This window comes from Camellia sinensis, chromosome 14, assembly GCF_055761805.1.
Source record: "Camellia sinensis isolate YWXY chromosome 14, ASM5576180v1, whole genome shotgun sequence".
Classification (NCBI taxonomy): domain Eukaryota; kingdom Viridiplantae; phylum Streptophyta; class Magnoliopsida; order Ericales; family Theaceae; genus Camellia; species Camellia sinensis.
The window spans coordinates 90,864,051-90,881,909 of record NC_138974.1 but is presented as its reverse complement, the minus strand read 5'-3'; the positions used below and the strand labels follow the sequence as shown (position 1 = coordinate 90,881,909).

The 17,859-nt window shown below is 35.7% G+C and overlaps 1 protein-coding gene across 1 annotated transcript in view; it reads left to right on the top strand.

Moving 5' to 3' along the window:
* The first annotated feature begins 9,391 nt into the window (after positions 1-9,391).
* Positions 9,392-17,859, top strand: part of LOC114321457 (subtilisin-like serine-protease S) — a 95,644-nt gene continuing 87,176 nt past the window's right edge. The window contains exons 1-6 of the mRNA XM_082905110.1: positions 9,392-9,499; positions 10,179-10,236; positions 10,346-10,364; positions 11,429-11,522; positions 13,084-13,175; positions 13,357-13,454. Coding sequence (XP_082761236.1) covers positions 9,392-9,499; positions 10,179-10,236; positions 10,346-10,364; positions 11,429-11,522; positions 13,084-13,175; positions 13,357-13,454 — 469 coding nt within the window. The remainder of the gene's footprint in view (positions 9,500-10,178; positions 10,237-10,345; positions 10,365-11,428; positions 11,523-13,083; positions 13,176-13,356; positions 13,455-17,859) is intronic.

Genomic DNA, 17,859 nt, shown 5'->3' with positions numbered 1-17,859 from the left:
GTAGGGATTAAAATGACACAAAGGATAAATTATAGGAACATCGGTGTAATTTGTCCAAACTTTTTTCTTGGGTAAACAATTATATTGTTGAAATAATTTTAACTACTAATTACAGCAATTCAGAACACTAGTGTAAGAATTATTTTTTTTAAGAGTAATGTTAGGAATTCCAAATGTTTTATCAACAGTTCTACCAAATATGTCACAATGGTGTGGGATGGTGTGGGTCTCACAGCCATATAAGACAATTGATAGAAATATTAGTAAAATATTTTGAGATCCCTAACATTTTTATTTTTTTAGTTTTAAATTCCTGTACAAAATAAATTATTATAATCTGGAATTACATCTATAATGAAACACTTAGCACACGCAGGAGGGAAGACTACCTTCTGCCAGAGTGCTCGAGCCGGGGAGAGTTAACATTTTTTAATGTAGAATTCATGTTCAAAGCATACTCACATACAATAACTGTATACAACTGACCTGATGCTTCAATTTTTAATCCATGTATAATTTTCATTTAATCAAATTGATCCGTGTAAACAATTGAAGTTTCGCAATAAGCATAGTAGTATATAATAAGTATGGTGCTGGTTTAATTTAAATTGGAGAAAATTGTTAAAAAGTCTAAACTAAAGAGGGTATAAAACGTTAGATCCAGTGAATATTTTTTATTGGTGAGAGTTCACTCTTTATGAAATAATTTGGTGAGAAGTCCTTTTATTAGAGGACATTTTATTTCCAATTTTGCCCCTTAAATTATTTGTTGACGTTTTCTTGACTATCTGTTCAAATTTTTTAACTATCTATTCAATTTTCCCCTCACCTGTTCAAATTTTTTATATCTATTAAAATTTACCACATAATCTGCTAAATTTTTAAACTTATTTGTTCAATTTTATATCTATTTGTTTAATTTTTTTTTTCTATTTGTTAAAATACCAAACCAAACGAAATTTAATCTACTCAAATCTACAAATCCACTATCTGTTCAAATCCACAAATCCACTATCTGTTCAAATCCACAAATCCATTATCCGTTCAATATGACCCTTTACTAGATTTGAGATCAAATCTTTTAAACAAAAATATATATATAGACACGATCATACTCTCTCTCTCTCTCTGCATTTCTATGATCTGTTCAAATTCAATACAAATATGTTCAAATTCAAACACAAATCTGTTGCAATCTATTTATTCATCATCATCATCAACAACAACAAAAATAATAATAACAATAACAATCAACAATAACTGCAAAAAAAAGAAAAAAAAAGAAAAAAAAAAAAACACAAAAAGAGAGTGTATATGTGTATGATATGTTTGTGGTATTTCTATGGTGCTCAAGCTTCTCCAAAATCTTCTTTATTATAAAAATCTATTTTGCGCGCAAAGCTTTGATTACAGAATTCTATGTCCCATCTTTCAATTCGACATTTGTTTTGTCTAGATTTTAACTAGATCATACAAAATACAAAGGCAAATCATTAGAGAGAGAGAGAAAGAGAGATGACTCATTGACAACTTTTTACAAAAATAGACATGATATAATGTTAGAGAGAAAGAGAAAGAGGAATGAGGATTTAGAGATTTAAACGGTGGCAGTGGAGGAAAGAAAGAGAGAGTGGATGAGGATGGCAGTAGCGGACTTGATCTTCACCTCCGTGAGGTGGCTGAGAGGGATGTTCAATAAATCTCTTTCAAATCTTAAATCTCGGATCTGAGATCATTGGCGACAGAGGAAAAGGCAGAGAAAGAAAAACCAGAAGATGGTGGCAGCGGAGGGACAACGACTTAAGTCCTGGCCACTGATGCACGATGAACACTCTTCTTGACGAGTTCTCTTGACGAAACAGTGAGGTGTGAAGCCCCGACGAGCTCACAAGCATTTCCATCAACACTGGCTATTGCCTCGGCGTCGTCTCCTTCGCTATTCATCCCTCTAGCATCATTGCCACCTCCGTCTCTCTTGACAACTTTGTTCTAGCGATGAGAGAAAGATCTGAGTTAATGAGAGAAAAGAGAAAGAGAGAGATGTGAGGTCTTTGAAAAGAGTGAGAGAGAGATCTGAAAGAATAACAAAGATATAAAGCATGTGAGAGAGACGTGGAAATGTGTAGACACCCCATTTTTGACCGACCTTAAGACTCAGACGTCACCAGTTGAGCGCTCGGTGATATTGCATATCGTGCTCATTCAGAAGTTTCAGAGTCTCGACTGCGAGCCTTGCCTCCGGACTTCCAGACTCTTTCGCGCCTTGCCTCGGTTTGCGAACCAGGCTCTGTTTTCTCCGTTTTCTCTTCCCAAAGGGAGGGAGAGGTCTCGTAGATCATCTCTCAGTGGCCGTAGGCTACGTTTCGTGGTCGTAGGCCATTTTTCCCATTTAGAGCCCGGTTTTCGATTTTTCGGAGCCGTTGGCCGTGTGCCTCGGTTCGGGACCGCCTAACCACCTCTGTTTGCTCCGGTTTTTGGTATACATCTTATTTCCTCCCTTTTGAGGAACACTGTGGCCCGAGAGACCAACTTCGTGGTCGAACGCCACCTCCGGTGCTTAATAGCCCATTTTCAGGGCCCCGGGCCGCGCGTTTCGGTCTCCCGAACCTCCGTTTTGCATCGGTTTGGGTTCATTTTTGGTGGAGACCTTGTTTTCATTGTTAGAAAGCTTGTAGGACGGTGGGAGACCAGCAATTGTTTCGAAAGCCAGCTTTTTTTCCTTCATCGCTCTCCGACGCCCGTTTTCCTCACTTGAAAGCCAATGTTGACCACCTTTCTTGAACCCCAAACCCCATATTTGTGTTGTACACACCTGGGAGGCCACCAATAGTTGGTGGCCGACCAGTAATTGTTCCTGACCGTTTTGACCCCCTCTAAAAAATGGTCTTTTCTCTCTCCTGGTTCACTTTTTCTGGGTTTCAACCACATAGTTGTGTTGTGCACACATGGGAGACCACCTTTTTGAGGTGGCCGACCAGTAATTATGCTTGACCCTTTTGACCCTTGGTCGGCCGGCCATAGGAGGTGGTCGGCCGACCACCTGAACCCCCAAAACCTGGCCGGCCATGACCCCCACTCCTTGTTCCTTCCAGTTGTGACCTCTTTTTCCCCCCAGATCCTGTATCCGGGAGGGTGCCCTTTTGGGGGGGAAATTTGAATTCATTTCCTCCCTTTTTCTCCCCTCCTTTGCCTATATAATCAGCCCCTCAGCTGCATTTTGAGAGGTTAGAAAAAATCCATTGGAGCCTTTGCATTGAATCTCCCTCTCTCTCTACTCCAAGCACCAAAACACCCTTAATCCTATACCATTTACCCTACACCTCATAGCACAAGGCCTCCATCCTCCATTCCAGCAACTTGAGGCTGATTTCCAGAGGTGAAGAGCTCCCAAACTTGGCCCAAAAGTTGTTGAAGCATTGGTCTACAAGGGTGAGTCACCTTCTTCCATTTTCTAGTCTTTTTTTGCTTTGTATATAATCCTTAGTTGCTTACATTTTTGGGCTTTGACCCTAACTGTAAATAGTCATATTTTGAGCCCCTTTTCATGTTTGATTAAGGGTCTTTCTCTGTTTGAGGCCAGCAGCTATCACTTGCTTCTTTACCTCTCTTTTAGGCCTTATTTTTGCATTGTATTTTAGGCTCATTTGTGAGCTGTTTTGGACTTTTCCATAAACTGTAAAGTAGCTTTTTTTGAGCCCCTCTTCAACATTGTTAAAGGGTCCTCCTCTGTTTGAGGCCAGAATCTGTCACTTGCTTCTTTATCTCTCTTTTAGGCCAATTTTTGCATAGTATTTTAGGCCTATTTATGAGCTATTTTGGATCTTTCCATAAACTGTGAAATACCTTGTTTTCAGCCCCTATTCAACATTGTTGAAGGGCTCTCCTCTGTTTGAGAACAGCAGCTGCCACTTGTCTCTTTATCCCTATTTTAGCCCTTTTCTTGCATGATAGTTTGGCCTTGTTTGTAATTATTTTCGTGGCTTGATGTAAACTGTAAAGTGCCTTGTTTGAGCCCCTCTTCAAATTTGTTGAAGGGCTCTTTGCCATTTGGGGCCAGATGATATCCCTTTGTGTTTAATCTCTATTTTAGGGCCATTTTTGCATGATAGATTAGCACTATTTGTGTTCATTTTTGGGACTTGTTATAAACTGAAAATATGCATGTTTTGGGACTTTCTTGCTTCTGTCTTCATGCTTCATCATCAAATAATGCATGTTTAGTATAGCTATAGGGCAATGCGTATGCCTAGTTTTATGTTTCGGGGTCATTCCATGCATCGGGTGCCATGTTTCCATATTTCGGGATCATTTTGCATCACATTTCAGTGCTGAAACTTGCATGTTTTCATACCATGTTCCATGCCTTGCCATGCTTTGTTAGAATGACATTTGTGCCTTAGGATTGGTCCTCGGTTTGCGTGCATGTGTGCACGCATCTCGAGTGTCTCATTTTTCATCTTATGGCTACCGATGTGAGTGTGGCTGAGGTCCACTCATGTTGGTGTAAGTCCATTGTGCATTGTGTATGTCATTTCATTTCATAACATTGCGTATGCTAGGTTGTATGTTAGAGCATTGTGTATGCCTTGTTACATCGCGCATCGTGTATGCCATTTCATAGCATTGTGTATGCTATGTTGCATGTTAGAATTGCATTCATGCATGTCACGCATATTGCATTGTGTTTGGGATAGGAGTTAGCCCGAGCACGAGAAACGAGGGACGTTTCGTACTTCGAGTGACGGAACGTGTCTCAATTCCCAGTCACCGACACTCCGGATTATCCATGATGGAGTCTCGGTCTTGTTGTGTTTATATGTGCATTCATTTCATATTGAGTCGTGCAATTCGACTCCTCGGCCATCATGCATCGATATGCGTGATTGGTGGCACGAGGATTGAGGACTACACTCTCTGAAGAGTAATCAAGCATACATATATGAAAATACCTTGCCATGCCCCTTTGTTGCTCTCTGTTGCAGCAAATCAAGAATCAGCAACCTTCCAAAAGTTGGCACGCATTCTAAGAAAAATTACAAACAGAGGCAAACCGAGGCATCACGAGAGATTCTCCACACAAGGCAACCCGAGCATGCATCATTCATCATCCGGAGCAGAGTTGAGACAGTCCCTGGCTTGCATGCCAATTTATTGCTTTCCTAATTTAATTTGTTAATTAATTAGGGTTTTGTACATATTTGGACTGTAATTATTCATTTGGGACTGTATTATGCTTTTGGACCTTCTGCGCGAGGGCAATATTGTAATAAGTGTGCGTGTGTGTGATGTATGTCTCTCAACCCCACGTCTTTCTTCCTTTTATTTACCAGCTTATGATGGTTAGATTAGGGCATGTTTCAATTAGCATACAGTATGATAGCACGTTTGCATTCATTCATCTGTTTTGCATGCACCGGGCTTGGTGTATCATACTAACTGCATCGTATTTTCAATTCCAAGTTGAATACGTGTTAGCTGTAGCATTTCATATGCTATGTTTAGAATAGCCGAGCCTGCTATAGTTGCATTTTTGCATGTGTTGCATTAGGCATTTCTGTATAGTTAGGATCATGCATGGATTTCTAATTAGCTTCTGTTTTGGCTTAGAGTACTCGGTAAGTTTTATGCTTTAGCATCCTTGCATGCGTGTGAGTGACTGCCATGAATAGCATGCTTACCATGAGGCTATTTGCTTATGTGATATAACTGCTTGAGTGCCTGTGGGTGAAGGTTGGGTTATTTGAATTGGGACAATTCATCAAATGTGTGTTTTAAGCCCACTAGATAGTGGCAAAATCATGTTTTCTAAGCCCACCCGAGGGTGGCAAATCCACGTCTTAGCCTACTTGCGAGTAGCACCATCAAATCATTTTCAAACAAACAAACATGAAATGTTTTGTTCCAATTCAGGCGACCCAGTCTATACTTGTATGCTATGCGCATCACATAGTAAATCTAGGCTAATAACCGGAATAAGAACACATAATTTTTTCAAAACTCGATATCATGGTTAGTAGAGGCCGATCTTTGATTGGGCGAGCGGGGGTGCTCACGAAGTGACCTTCCCCAATCATACCCAAGTTCCCGAGCCAAGGCAACTTTGGTGATGACGGACACGTGACCTTAGGCAACGAGTCAGGGTTTCCTAAATTTCTCAAAAATAAAACATTTAGGTGGCGACTCTGTATCTGGAAAAGTAGTCCATGTTTGGCACTTCTTTCAAAACCTGTTTTCTCAAAACGATTTGCTGGATTTGGACTCTTTGGTTCAGATTTAGAACCGTGACGATTTGAGAGTCCGAACTGTAGTGAGCCCAAACGAACGGAACGGGACCATTCCTCCCGGGGCGTTTGGGGACGTCTACAAAATGGAGGGGTAATTTGGTCATTTTATATGAACTTGCCCTCGTGGACAAAGCATTTTAGAGTGTGGACTTTTAACCAAAGAAAATTTAAAACCAGATTTATGGACCGAATGCCCTTTAAATTAAGAAATTTTGTGGATGTCATATTTCAACATAATATTGCTTGACAGAGAATAGGTAATACTATAACAATATACTAGGGCATTCTGTTCAAAAGTCCAAATTCAAATTTCTTTTATCTAAAAGTCCTGACGCGAAATTATTATGTCCATAAAGACATACTTCTACATAATGACTAAACTACCCCCATATATTTAAAACCACACCTGTTCTTTTACTTATCAAATTCGTCTATCTTTCTCTTCTAATCGTTTTCTCTCTCTCTCTCTCTCTATTTTTTATCTCTCTCTTATTATGTTTACGCCAGTCATGGCTATCCCCAAACAACACCTTCTCTCTAGGGTTCATCGCCAATGGCTCTGCCTACTTTGCCGCCCTTACCTACAACGGCATCCCGTTTAGAACAACAGTAGTGATTTTGGCGCCACCGATTCCTCTACCTCCTTCTAGTTCCTTACCAACGACAACCTTCGCATCGTCTATTCCTCTTGCGCCATTGTCCAATACCGCCGGCCCCACTAGCTTTCTTCCTTAAAATCTAGAAAAAGGGAACAACCAATTTGTGTTGATCTCGCCGTCACTACTCTGCCACTGCTCTTCCATCAATCTGTGTTGATCTTGCTCTCAACCTCATCTCCGATTTGTCTATTTTTCTTTCTCTCAGATTAGGGGATCATACTATTTTTTCGCTTCTCTCTTTCTCTCTCTCTCTCTCTCTCTCTCTCTCTCTCTCTCTCTCCAGCAAGCCCTAACAACGATTTCCCTATCAACGTTCACGTCAAATATGGAGACCTACGGAAGTAGCAAGAGCAAGAGAGAAGCTTTGTCTTCCAAGACTAGTCGAAGCAAAAATTGAAGAAAATTAGGCGACAACTCCTACTCCGATACACCCTCCGACTCTGAGACCGATAACTACGGCTCGTTGTCACCGAGACACCGATCTGATAAGTGGAGTCTTAATCGCCGTAGTCAATGTCCTCAGAGCACTTCGAGGGACTTGAATGATTCCCACAATGGAAGTGATCGTGAGAGGAAGAGGAAGAGGAAGAGGAAGAAAAAGAGGATGAGGTCGTCTTCGAAGAAGGTTATAGATGAAGACATTGCTGATTACTTGGCCAAGAAATCTTTTTAAAAAAAATAAAAAAAAACTACTCTTTGTATGATTATTTTTTTTATTTTTTTATTTCTAGGGTTTTTGCGAATTGTCATGGTGGTTTGGGTTTTGATGCTTTTAGGCTCTTCATCTTCTCTGATTTGAACCGCCACTACCGTCGCTCCTTCCTCCATCTCACTCGTATCTCTGGCACTCAGATTTGGTTGACCATGGCAAAGATCTAGTCGGAGTGACCAAATCTGGTAGCCTTACTGAGATTTTTAGGGATTTCACATACCAAATTATGGAAGCAAATTTGTTGTTATTGTTGTTAATGTTGTTGTTGATGAAGTTTGGTTTGAAAAAGAGTGGAAAACAGATAGGTTCAAATCTTCTTCTTTGGTTGGACATTCAAAGCACTGGAATAGATAAAGGAAATGAGATGATAGAGAACTTGGATCTTGAGAATAAAAATTGAACAAATGGAGAATTCTATTTGTTCAATTTTATGAATGTAATGTGAAATTTTATTCTTCACAGATTCAATTTGAGTTCATTTTCAACAGATAGAAAAAAGATTATAGAATTTCAACAGATAATTTGTACATATAGAATTTTTGAACAGATAAATTTCAACAAATAGATTTTATATAGCCAAATATTTGAACAGATAAGGGAAATTTGAATTGAAAAGATTAAAAAATTAAATAGATAAGGTAAAAAAATCAAACAGATAGGGAACACAATTGAACAGATAAGGAACAAATTGATCATATAAGGAAAAAAAAAACTTAAATAGATAGACAAAAAATTGAACAAATAGTCAAAAAATTTAAACGGATAGATATAAATTTGAATAGATCAACAATAATTTGAACAGATAATCAATAAAATCAACAGATAAAAAAAGTCAATAGATAAATTAAGGGATAAAATTTGAAACAAAATGTCATCTCAAAATAACAAAAGGACTTCTCACCAAATAATTTCACAAATAGTGGACATCTTAACAACAACAAACGTCTACTAGGACTAATGGCTTATACACTCCTTTATCACCAATTTTCTCCGTATGCTATTTGGTTTGATTTTTCAAGAATTGTTTTTAGATGAATTTTCGTTTGTCTTTATTGATTTTTTTTTGTTGTTGTAAATTTGTACTTTTTAGATGCACGTAATCTAGATGTATCTAAAAGTTAAAAAAATAAAATAAAATAGATTAAAATATAAAATAGGATTACTAAAAACAATTGAAAATCCGAACAAAAATCTATGTTGTTTTTGTTTGGTTTTCGTTTGTTTTTAGTGATTTTTTTTTTTTCATATTTTAGAATTTTTTTTACATACATCTAATCTTGATATATCTAAAAGAAAAAAAATAATTAAAATATGCACGCGCGCGCACACACACACACACAAAAAAAAAAAAAAGGTAGTTTACTAAAGCCAAACAAAAACCCTTCTAAAAATAAATTTTAAAAACTCAAACAATAAAATAATTTTCAAAAAAAAAATTCATAGACAAAAACTTCACTATCAGGACATTTTGGATGTGTTTTTTTTTTTTAAATAAAATTTTGTTTAAAAAAATAATACAATTTGTCAATCATTTTCAGTGACAACTATATGAAATTGAACTCCAAAAGCAATCCAATTGCATACTCCCACCAAATAAAAAAATAATAATAATAATTACCTTACCTGTAATAAAACAAATATATGTTGAAGGCCATATTTGTTTGACTCGTGGGTGGGATTAGAGTATGAATGAAATAAATACCATATACAACTTGTTTGGTTCTTTTATTGACTCCATGATGAGTATTGTTAATCCTACACTAGAATGGAAATTGGTTGCCCTAGTTGGAGATGGAATTGAAAAATCAATCCAACCGCAGTGTCCCAAGAAGAAGCAAGTTTTGGTATGTAGATGGGCAGCTCTTATCTTATGGTGAATTAAGCTATGCCTGGGAGGGGCTTGTTTAGATCTACAGATTGGGTTAGATGCCTTGTTTAGGATGTATTGCCTGTTGTGCAGCTCTGTCTGCTGCTGTGTTCTGCTTTGTTCACCTCTGCTGTGCCTTTGTCTGTGTTGCTTGTGCCTTGGTGTGTTCTGCAGATTGCTGTAGTTGGCTATTATGGTATGCAGCTTTTATCTTATGGTGAATTAGGCTGTGCCTGAGAGGGGCTTGTTTAGATCTGCAGTTTGGGTTAGATGCCTTGTTTAGTGTGCTAATGCAAGTCTGCTATTTTGCTTTGCCTGCTGTGTAGCTCTGTCTGCTGCTGTGCCTTTGTGTGTGTGTGTCTGCTCTGTTCACCTTAGCTGGTTCACCTCTGTTGTGCCTTTGTTTGAGAGCCCCTATCTGGTGTTATTCTGCTGTGGAGAGTATGCTAGCATTATGAGAATAACGTCTTCAAAATGAGGTTAATTCTAGGCTAAACAGGTGCTCTGAGGTCCTATTCTGCTGGCCTGATATACTTTAGCAATAGCAATGGTTTTAGCTTCTGCAGGTTGACCTGATCTGGTGCAAGCATATGGTTAGTTGGCTGGTAAGGAAGGATGTGAACCTATGCTCCTTGTCTGCTACTGGTTGCTGCTAGCTGTGTGAGGATGTATTGGCTGTTGTAAATCTATCAAGCATAGCTCTTATGAGTGCAGGTCTGTTGGTGTATGCTGTCAGTGGCCTTCTCACCAACTGATGTTGTATGCTGCAGGTCTGATGTCGTATGCTGCTACTGATGTTGTATGTTGACCTGATCTGGTGCAGGCAAATGGGTAGTTGGCTGGTAAGGAAGGATGTGAACCTATGCTCCTTGTTTGCTACTGGTTGTTGTGGTGCTCATGCTGTATTGCTAGCTGTGTGAGGATGTATGCTGTTAGTTTGTTAGTTTTGGTAGTTTTGGCAATGGTGTTTGTGGTTGGTTTCTCACCAACTCTTGATGGTGTGCTAGCATATGATTGGGCGGCTTTATCGGTGCCAACCTAGTTGGAATTGATTTGGTTCGCTATGATGTTTTTTGCACTCATCATTCTCTTTTCTCTTATTGATGTAATAGTCTTCTAATTCATCAATAAAGTTTATTTTTCTTTGCTGATCAAAAAAAAAAAAAAAAAAGAAGCAAGTTTTTTTTTTAATTATTTATTTTATGTTATATTTATAATATAATGATCATCCACTGAATCTTTCTCTTATTATAATAATATTATAAAGTTACATTATAACATTACTATTTATAATAATTTTTATATAAACACTTAAAATATATAAAAATACATAAAATCACACAAAACTATGAAAAGAGTATTTATGAAATTTTATATATTAATTTCATTCAAAGATGGTAAGATAAACAAAAATTATTGTGATGGTATTATTAATCTGGTAGTGTATATTCTTTATCTTACATCTCTAACTTAATACCACCACAAATCTTAAAAAAAAAAAAAAAAAAAAAAAAAAACCTTATTGCCACCATATTGTTAATCCCCTTAATTAATCTAGTCATAATCTTAATCTCATCAAACCTAATCCCTCAAACAAACATAGCATTAGTCAAATTGTAGGGTTAGGGTTTTTTGTAATTAAAATTTTTGAAAGCAAGAGTCGCCGGCTAATGATCTTCCATTCCAACTAAATGCAGTTGAAATCCATTATTTGTTTATAGCTTGATCTAAGATTATGCTTTTAAACTTAAAACCCAAAACACAGACCAAGCCGGCAAGCATTTTTATTTTATTTTATTTTTGGCTTAAAGCGTTGTTTTTGGCATATAAAAGGGCCTGCAACATTCTAATAACATATCATCATCTTCTTCACATCTTCAAACTCTCTAGAATTTGCTAACTATAGGATTTTGTTTGACAATATGATAGTTAAAGTTTTCACCCTCCTCTTGTTTCTCAGCTTTGCAATATTGCTACATGGAGCCACCGCCAATACAAAGGTAAAGAGAGAGACACAGAGAGTTCCTCAACTTGTAGATAAGTTTTGCAGTGAAAACTCGATGCATGTGCATGCAGCAAATGATTACAGAAATCAAGCACAGGAAAAAATGAAGAATATATATGAATGGATAAGATTTCATAGAATTTGTTTAAGAAATTTTGTTCATGTAGATACCTTCTATGTCCAATTCTACGCCCGATTTTTTAGTTTCTTCATTTGTTCCACCATTCATCATATGCGATGCATGCACATTTGTCACACCAATGTTTTGGGAGTATTGCAGTAGTGTTGTAAGTATTTTACGATTTACAATACGTATCTTATAATTTGATATTTTTAAAGAAAATGTAATATATAATACGTACATGAATACCTAATTTTTTTTTAGCAATTTTGAAAAAAAATAATTTAACTTATATTTAATATTATTAGAAAGTTTTCTTCTTATTAAAAAGAATATTTTTAATATGAGAATGGTACTTTCCTATTATTTTTCTCCACCTTTTTGACAAATATCTACTTGTCTAGTTTGGTATTAAAGTATTTATCCCCCCAAAAAAAAGTTTGGTATTAAATATCTTGTGTTCTTGATGTAGAACTGCTTACATCGATTAAAGTTTTTTTCATTTTCTACTATGGCCTCGGTTAGGAACAGGCTAATTTAGTAACTTTTTGATTATTTGGCTAAAATATAAGTTAAAAAAAACTAGTATGTTTAAGATTATTTTTTGGCTTTTTATGAAAAGATGTGCAAAAAGTAGAGAGAAAAGAGAATCTTTGACTTTTTGGTATGAGTTGTTAATTTTTTGACTTTTTTGATAACTTTTTGACTTTTTGGCTAAATCAACCCTTCCCAAACGAGGCCATAGAACAAGCTCTTCCAAAGCTTAACAATTGTAAATTAATTAAAGCCAAATTGGTTAGTAAAGATAGTATACGTATTTTAACTTTCATGCATTGAGTATTGAGGATTATATATTTTATATGCATTTTATCTTTCAATGAACCTTTATTTTTGTAATTTTTTTATTTTATAAAAAAAATTAATATTAAGAACATAAATACCAAATACAAAATGTGACACGTATATTTCACATGAGGTGGGTCTCACATTATATGGGACCCTCCTCATGTAAGACCCTCCCCATGTAAGACATTTGTATCACATTCTACCTTTGATATTTGTGTTTCTATACTTATTGATGAATTTATTAGAACTCTATTTATTTTTTAAACTTTCTTTATTGATGTTAAAATATCTTACAATACACAATTCAAAAAAGAGGATAGTTGATTCATATCCCGATTTAACAACTATGATCGCAGAAATTCAGAGGAGTGATGTTGCCACCGTTATGCAATTATGCACCTTCAAATCCAAATCTCCTCTTTAATCAAAGATGTGTTTGATAATAAAATTTTTGAGATTGTTTCATTGCTTTATAACAAAAAAACGATAAGACACATATATAACACACAGATACATACATACATACCTCTGTGAGATACAAAACCACACTTGAAATGAAATGATTCATTTTGGAATGCTTTGTTTGCAGCATTACATAGTTTACATGGGGCTTCACTCTCACCCCAACTCAGAGTCGGTGATCACGGCTAACCATGACATCCTTACTTCAGTTATTGGAAGGCATGTGATGTTCCTCAACTCATTCAAACTTTCAGCTTTTGATATTAGCGATTTCTACATTGAATACTGAAAAAATAAAAATAAAAATGGAAGAAGAAGAAGAAGAAGAATAAGAAGAAGAGGTTCGGTATGAGTTGTTAAAAACACACTCAATGGTTCTGTTTGAATGGATTTTGAGCAGTTTTGAGGGAGCACAAAAGGTTGCAATTCATCACTACACTAAAAGCTTTAGAGGCTTCTCAGCTATACTTACCCCAGAGCAAGCTCACAAACTTTCAGGTTTGCCTTGCTCTTGTCCGTTTTGTTGTTTAAGGGTTATGTTTGGAACATGTATTTATGTAGAGATTTGGAAAGAGAAAGCGAAAATGTAGGTAAAATGTTATAAAGAAAGCAAAAAGATACGTAAAATATTAAGGAGATATAACTGTATTTTACCAATATTTTTCTTTTCCCTTTCCAATCAATACTCAAATTTATTATCCAAATAAAACCTGAGTAAAATTTAAATCCCCAAATATATAGTTAGTGTTCTAAATATGTTATAGAGAAATGTTTGGGACCTCCTTTTTTGGGAGTTTCATGACTCCCAATTTGATTTTGGCCCTTGATGTGTGTAAGGTTTACTTATGTATGTGTGGGCCTCACATTATGAGTGATTGGGATAAAAATGAGAGTTGTAGGAGTCATGTATGTGTGGAGTCACAATATCTATATATGTACATATACATTTATGTGAGACATGCAATCCAATTCCCATTTGAAAGTATTGTCCGTTATAATTTATATTAAGACTTAAATATATGACTTTTTTACATTTGTCTGTGATACACTAGTTATACGCAATATTTTTTTTTCGATTTTACTTGAAATTAATTGTAAAATTTTATATGAAATACTTTTGTAATAATTTATACAAGTTTTTATACTTAATATTAATTCAAAAATTATTATTTTCTTATTGTTGGTTATCGAAAAAAAAAAATTAAGTTATAATCAATAAGTGTCCCTTCTAATTTAGTTTCCTGACTCCACCACTGACTATGCACAAAAGGCATGAACATAAAACTTATATATATTTCATAACCCACTTTCAAAACATACATAATCTTGGAGTACAAATTCATAGATATACAAAACACAAACTCGTATACATGACTTGGTCACACTTGCTCTAAACAAAAACAAAAGTTAAAGTCTCAACGCGAAGGTGCTTCATCGGTTGACTTCACAAAATGGGTGGACTCCAAGGCAGACTCGAAGGCTGATCCTCTTGATGTTCACCTATTATATATAGGGAAATGAAGTAAATTAGGGATTATGGGTCACTGCTGTGGTAAATACACAGCAGTGACTGTTGTGGTTCATTTTGTGATGCATTATGGACTTATTTTTATGATCTGAACCGTTCATTTTGTAGGATTTGTTAAGTACTTCAAGCCTACCAAAAATCATATTAATCGAATATCAACAACTATATGATCGAATTACATATTTTTATACTATTTTTTAAAAGAAAAACTTCTTGTTTATTTTTTTGGTTATCAATCATATAGTTATTGGTATCCGATTAATATGATTTTTGTAAGCTTGAAGCACTCAACAAACCTTACAAAATGAACGGTTCAGATCATAAAAATAATCCCATAATACACCACAAAATGAACCACAACAGTCACTGCTGTGTATTTACCACAGCAGTGACCCCAAATCCGTAAATTAGAGCCTAATTGTCACCCTTGGTTGCTTGAATCATAACTTGCTAATTAATTCTAATTTTAACAAATTAAGTGACGCATGCGGAGATAAAATGAAAGTAAGAAAATAATTAAATAGATAATTAACTTCATTACAATCATATCTATGAATTTCAATTTAAGCAAATAGGGTTTAAAAAATAACTAACGTAATTAAAATACTAATATAATTTATAGAACATGGAGTGCATAAAATAAATTATGACTACTCGAACCATACGTAAAATATGTTATGATAATTCAAAGTATAATATAACTCACTTTAATATTGATTCCTACTATTTTCCTCTTATTTTTGCTGAGTTTTCGAGGTTGTTTCCTTACTTTCCCTTTCTCCTCCCCCCCTTTTTCTTTCATTTTTACTGACTTCACACGCCCCGCTGTATATATATGTCTCTGGGTGGTGAATCACCCTGTAATTATGACCCTAAGTTGATGATTCACCCCCCTTAGGCTCTAGACAGCACAGATGGCTTATCTCTTTTCCCTTCAGCAAATCTTGCACACCTTTCTTTTAATTCTACACGGCCCAAACTTTTATCATAATTAGGAGTGTTTTGAGAAGTTGGTAAAAAATTAGTTTTTTAGCTTTTTTGGTGGCTTTTTTGGTAAAATTTTGGGTTGTTTTGGGTAAAAAAGATGACTTTTTTGGTTAAAAAAGTTAAAAAGTCAAAAAGCTGACTTTTTACCAATGTTGCAAAAATGGGCCTTAATCGTTGTGTCGATTTGACCTTAAACAATATATTAATCACACTTTTGACACACAAATGTCCAATTAGATTACATCTTAGCACGTATAGCTATGTAATTATTTTATATATTTTATTATTATTATTATTATTGTTGTTGTTGTTGTTATTTTATTTTGGTAATAACGTGGTGTTAATTAAATATTTGGGTTGTCACATCAATGAGTACCATCAAAGTAAAGGATTTAATGAATGAGTTACAAAATTTATATAAAAGATAATTAACGGATTTAGAGCTATATAAAGAACCATATCCAGAACCTTTTTAAAAATAACAGATAATGGAAAACATTCTGATAACATTAAACAGACCATACAAGCAAGAATCATACTTAACGGAACGACCTTTGGTCCAAATCATTACAGTTGCATCGGAACGACAAAGAGACCCATAGGTCCGAAACATTACGGACATATTAGAAAAAATAGTCAAAACAAATAAAGCAGACATATGGAACAACTTGGGTCCAACAAATATACTTATCATAATAATTCCATTAATAGATATCACATTGATCGGGCAAATACTAATTTCATTAACAGATATCACATTGGTCAGATAAATGGAAAGCTCATTCATCTTTAACAAATCATAATTTCAGAAAAGCATATCATATATAATAGAACATTCAGAAGATAGACTTTACGAAAATATCTTTACTAAGATATTATTCACAGTGATTTCGATTAGATGACACACCTCTATAGATCAACCTACACACTATCACATAAACACACACATTGAAACCCAATGTTTAATCGAATCATTCCTTTCTACTTATTTCATTAAGCTGGTTGTTAACTTATTAATTCTTAATGAGGCTTAATTCATGCCGAAGAATGCTCAAAAATAAAAAAGGATGGAAATATGGACATAAATAGTTTTTCAAAATATGCTGGATACAAGGTGATCACTCGAGCGGTGAATGCATGCTCTTAGTACTTTGGTCTGCAAAAACATATTCTGGAAGGCACAAATGTAGGCTCGAGTGAATACTAGGTCACTCGAGTAGTTTGCAAAAATACTAGATGTACAAAAAGGGCGCTCGTGCGGTTACTTTACCACTCAAGTGGCCTATACGAATTCTGGATTCCAAAACTTGAAGAAAAGTTATTCAAATGTAATTTCAAAACTTAGGGTCTTGCATGGCTTGCTCAAAAATATAAAAACATTTTAACAATCAAAAATACATGATCAATTATTAACCATTTACTCAAACCTTCATAAATTTAACAAAACTGAAACTTAATTTTCATGCATGTAAGAATTTTCAACTCTTTTCTTCTTGTTTCTCAAAACGTAAACTCGAACTCATGGATTCATGAAATTAAGCCTTTCAAAACTTTAAAAATCAATGATGCATGTGCATTTTAGCTCTCAAATTCAACAAAGATGATAGAAATCATGTTCAAAATGATAAAACTTCACAAAATTAACTATGCATGTATATCTAATTCAATTATCATTGTACGGGGAGGAAATAATTCTCCTCGTATAATCCTGTTGACCAAGTCCACGCTCCTCCGTACGACGTCGCTTTGTCACCTGAAAACACAAACGTGAGCTAGCCGGCAGGTGTGTGCCGGAAACCTCTCCGATGCCTAAGTCAGAAAACTTGACAAATAGACAAAGCTCTAAGTTCTCAGAAAGATTGTGTTCAATTACCTCCTCCAAGGTGATGCTTGTGAGCTTTTATAAGTTTCATATGGCACAATCCTAGTAGGACTTGTATTTCTCCATGCAGAGTCCTCCTAGGATTCATTCTCCTAAGGATAATGCTTATCCTTTTACACCCTTCCCCACTGCTTAAACCAAGTGGGATGGTTTTCTTTATGGCCGAACTTCCATTTGACCGAAGTAAAATTGGCTATACCGAGCCACAGAGGGCCGAACTATCCTTAGCTCGGTCTTCTCTCCTAACTCCTTACTTCGGCTGTTCTGTTCACCCTTGACGCACTTAGATCAAACTTCCAAGTAACAAGTTCTGACCGACCTAACCATTGTAAGTCACGACCGGACTAACTCCGAAACCGGCCTTCTCAGAACATACTGTGACCGGACCAACTCAGAGACCGGCCTAACCGTAAGTTGCCTAAAGACCGGAGTAGTTTTACTCTTCCTTGGGTCGAAGTAAATATCTCTTCTCGAGCTGGAGTAATTTCACCTCCTTGGGCCGAAGT